At 34.5% G+C, this 4,146-nt stretch overlaps 1 protein-coding gene across 3 annotated transcripts in view; it reads right to left on the reverse strand.

The window, feature by feature from the left end:
* The window catches only part of LOC112572918 (multiple epidermal growth factor-like domains protein 10), a 16,583-nt gene continuing 12,437 nt past the window's right edge, over positions 1–4,146 (reverse strand). For all 3 annotated transcript variants that reach the window (XM_025252908.1, XM_025252909.1, XM_025252907.1), the window contains 4 exons: positions 2,135–2,287; positions 1,653–1,790; positions 1,023–1,151; positions 1–648 (listed from right to left, as the gene is read on the reverse strand). In XM_025252908.1, coding sequence (XP_025108693.1) covers positions 569–648; positions 1,023–1,151; positions 1,653–1,790; positions 2,135–2,287 — 500 coding nt within the window. In that variant the 3' untranslated portion in view covers positions 1–568. The remainder of the gene's footprint in view (positions 649–1,022; positions 1,152–1,652; positions 1,791–2,134; positions 2,288–4,146) is intronic.

Here is a 4,146-nt window from a genome sequence, read left to right on the forward strand (position 1 = left end):
TTTTTTTTAATTACAACATTTATAGGTCAATTTTTGCCTGTGAATTTCTGATACAAAGCAACTTTTGTGTAATTTTTTGTGTTTCATATTATAAGATACATTATTGGTAGAGAAAATAAAAACTTGAATATATAGATATAAAGAAAAATATAGTAATAGTTTAATTTTATGGTATACTACAGCTTTTAAATATACTATTTAAGATCACAAAGAAATACAGTTACAATATCTGTCCGTACATTGCAAAACTGAAGTGTCCGATAGTTACAATGTCAAGCACACAAGCAATTATTGTATCCAGAGACGATAATGTCTGACAAATTTAACCCTTGGTTTATTATAGTTTATTGTGTGATATACACACGCCACAATACTCGATAGTTTGAATCTCTTACACATCCGATGAATTAGTGTGCTATGATTTCTGTTTTGTTTCCTTCAATCTCTCGTATTTTGCATTCTAGGTTTTGCATTTTTAGTTTAATTTCATTTAAAAAAAAAACACTTCGACAGAAGGGAAAACTTTCAGTTTAAACTATTTCATGTGCCTCAAAGAACCAATCTGGTTTTAAAGCATGCAGGCTATCATAGACGTGATGGACGCAAGAAACCAGGTGGCAACAGAATGGGCAGCACCTCCACTTTGACCTGTTGTACACGTTAAAATCAGCATATTAAATGTGTAGGACCCTTTTTTGATGCATTTTCCAACACACACATTTACATTAACACACTCATGTAAACAGAGACACTGTTTCATCAAAGTCACCTATACACATACATTGTCATTGATATGCAAGTTGCCATAATAAACCACTTAAAAATACAATAAAGACAGGCAATCTCCTAAAAATCATCATCATCATCATCATCATCATCATCATCATCATCATCATCATCATCATCATCATCATCATCATCATCATCATCATCATCATCATCATCATCAATCATCATCAATCATCAATCATCATCCATTGTTAACAAACGTAATGTAAGCCAGTATACCAAACATTACTCACTGCAAGCTATGTCGCCAGCTTGGCCGGTAAAGCCGTTGACACAGGTACAGACACCCGAAGAAGAACACTCAGCATTGGCTCCACATGAAGATGTGACACAGCTGCCGCCGATTCTGTTGGCCATGACAGCTACACGAGCATAATTAAACATTGATGTCATCTTTACTACTCATCCTTTATAAAATATATAATAAATCAGTTAACATCAAAGGCTATTGAAAGTTTTTTTTAAAGAAGCATGATTCCAGACGAGGAGCAAACAAGTCGTGTGGGACTATAGATAAAAGTGAGTTAAGGGAAGTATCAAGGACTGTGCCATAAATGGTGGAATAAGATAAAGTTAGTCAAAATACAGAAAGGAAAATTAAGAGAAACACTAACTCAAAAGGATTTTTTTTTTTGGTGGATAACAAACTCTGCATGAGGTTAGGGACGACAGCAAAGGAGAAGGACGGACGCACCATCACAAATAAATGAAGTCATGAACCCCTCACTTCCATACGACTGTAGGATCAAGCGACTACTTACTCATCGGTCTCAGGATATTATCAAACTTCGAGCAAGAGTAAGAACACTGTATATTCTAACCTTTTAAAAACATAGTATTATTGAATGCCTCACACTACTTACTGCACGTGGCATCGCCATCTTTGCCGCTGAAACCTTCTTGACATTTGCAGACACCATCAGCACTTGCTGAACACACGGCGTTGGCTCCACACGAAGATGTAGAGGTGCACTTACCACCGATCCTGTCCGCAATCACAGCTGTGAGAAAGAAGTGAGTACGAGGTGAACTCACAGTATGTATGACAGACGATTACTTTGCTCTTTAAGTGACTGATTTTCATCTCTGACTAGGTTTGTTAATGACATTTGGACGTTTCCTCTTTTTTCACTTCCTTGCCAAGTTATAACAATCATTTTGAAGGTTTTCATATTCAAAATGTAGGAATGTTTTTAAAGATTTAATATCGAAAAGAACTGCAAAGGATAAAGTTTGACGTCTAACAAAACAATGCAATCAAAATTTGATATTTGTGTGAGAGCAATCTTTGTTTTTGCATGAGTACGATGAAAAAGGAGGAAGAGCTGCAGCCCAGTCTACATACTGTCACATCCAGCAGCTCCAATAGTACCAGTGAATCCATCTTTACATTTGCAGAACTTGTTTCCACATTCAACATTGTCCAGACATTCAACATTGTTACCATGACATGTACCTGCGGTGCATGGGCCACCAACCGTATTCGCATCAACACCACCTACACAAACAATAACAAAAAATACAAAAAATGTGGTTCAAACAGGTTGTAAAACAATCGAGTTGTGATATCGTTTTCTTAGTAGACATTAGGATATATTTGTGCTTAGAAAAGAAGCGTAAAACTCTTTTAGAACGACTTCTGAACTCATTCCCGGTAGGTGCTGAGCACTCAGCGTTGGTTCCACATGAGACTGGAGTGGAGCTTCCACCTATCTTGTTCTCCTTCACAGCTGTGTGGAGCAAGCAAGCATTAAAAGGCTTACTGTTGTTGTCATATTAAGGAAGATTTTTTCGGATTTCTAACGAAAAAACTGTTGACAAGTAAAAAGCACAAGCTTTATGTTCAACTTTCTACCTACGAGAGAGGGAGATATTGAAGAAACGGTCTTTTATATCTTTTTATTCTAAGCTGCATAAGACTCCCAGCTGTATCTGAAATGCACAGGTTAAGTATATTATGTACTAAATTACTAAGTTCAACAAACTATTGTTCAAGTGCCCCCACTTTTTCTAAGAGGGTAAATCTGATTTGTTGATTCACATACCTGGTCCTCCATCACTACCTGGGACAATACCTGGGGGACCTTGTGGACCCTCTGTCCTGGTTCACCGTTTCCATCACGACCCGACAGACCTGAGAAGCAAATTGCAAACAATGTCATCACAGAACTATTCTGTATAAAATATTCGGATGCTTAAAAATGGTTTTCTTCAGATGCGCTTGACTTTATTCTCCCTTCAAACCAGTGTAATAATTATGTGTACTTTCATGTGTATACTGATGTTTGCATTTGCACTTGTATATGCAATAGTATATAGCTCTTGGTTCAAGAAAGTGTAGCTGTCTATCAGACAATAATATGTATGTCTAAAAGTATACTCACTGCAAGCTTCATGCGCCATCACTGTGTGTATATGTATGTATGTGTATATGTAATGTGTATATTGTATGTGTATATGTATGTGTATATGTATATGTGTTATGTATGTGTATATGTGTATATGTATGTGTATATGTGTATGTGTGTATATGTATGTATGTGTATATGTATATGTATGTGTATGTGTATATGTATGTGTATATGTATGTGTATGTGTATATGTATGTGTATATGTATGTGTATGTGTATGTGTATATGTGTATGTGTATGTATGTGTATATATGTATGTATGTATATGTATGTGTATGTGTATGTGTATATGTATGTGTATATGTATGTGTATATGTATGTGTATGTGTATGTGTATATGTATGTGTATATGTATGTGTATGTGTATGTGTATGTGTATATGTATGTGTATATGTATGTGTATGTGTATGTGTATGTGTATATGTATATGTATGTGTATGTGTATGTATGTGTATATGTATGTGTATATGTATATGTATGTGTATGTGTATATGTATATGTATGTGTATGTGTATATGTATGTGTATGTGTATATGTATGTGTATGTGTATATGTATATGTATGTGTATATGTATGTGTATATGTATATGTATGTGTATGTGTATATGTATATGTATGTGTATGTGTATGTGTATATGTATGTGTATGTGTATATGTATGTGTATATGTATGTATGTGTATGTGTATATGTATGTGTATGTGTATGTGTATATGTATGTGTATGTGTATATGTATGTGTATATGTATGTGTATATGTATGTGTGTATGTGTATGTGTATGTATATGTATATGTATGTGTATATGTATGTGTATGTGTATGTGTATGTATGTGTATATGTATGTGTATGTGTATATGTTATATGTATGTGTATATGTATGTGTATGTGTATATGTATGTGTATGTGTATGTGTATATGTATATGTATGTGTATGTGTATGTGTATAT

Source organism: Pomacea canaliculata, linkage group LG9 (assembly GCF_003073045.1).
Source record: "Pomacea canaliculata isolate SZHN2017 linkage group LG9, ASM307304v1, whole genome shotgun sequence".
Taxonomy (NCBI): Eukaryota; Metazoa; Mollusca; class Gastropoda; order Architaenioglossa; family Ampullariidae; genus Pomacea; species Pomacea canaliculata.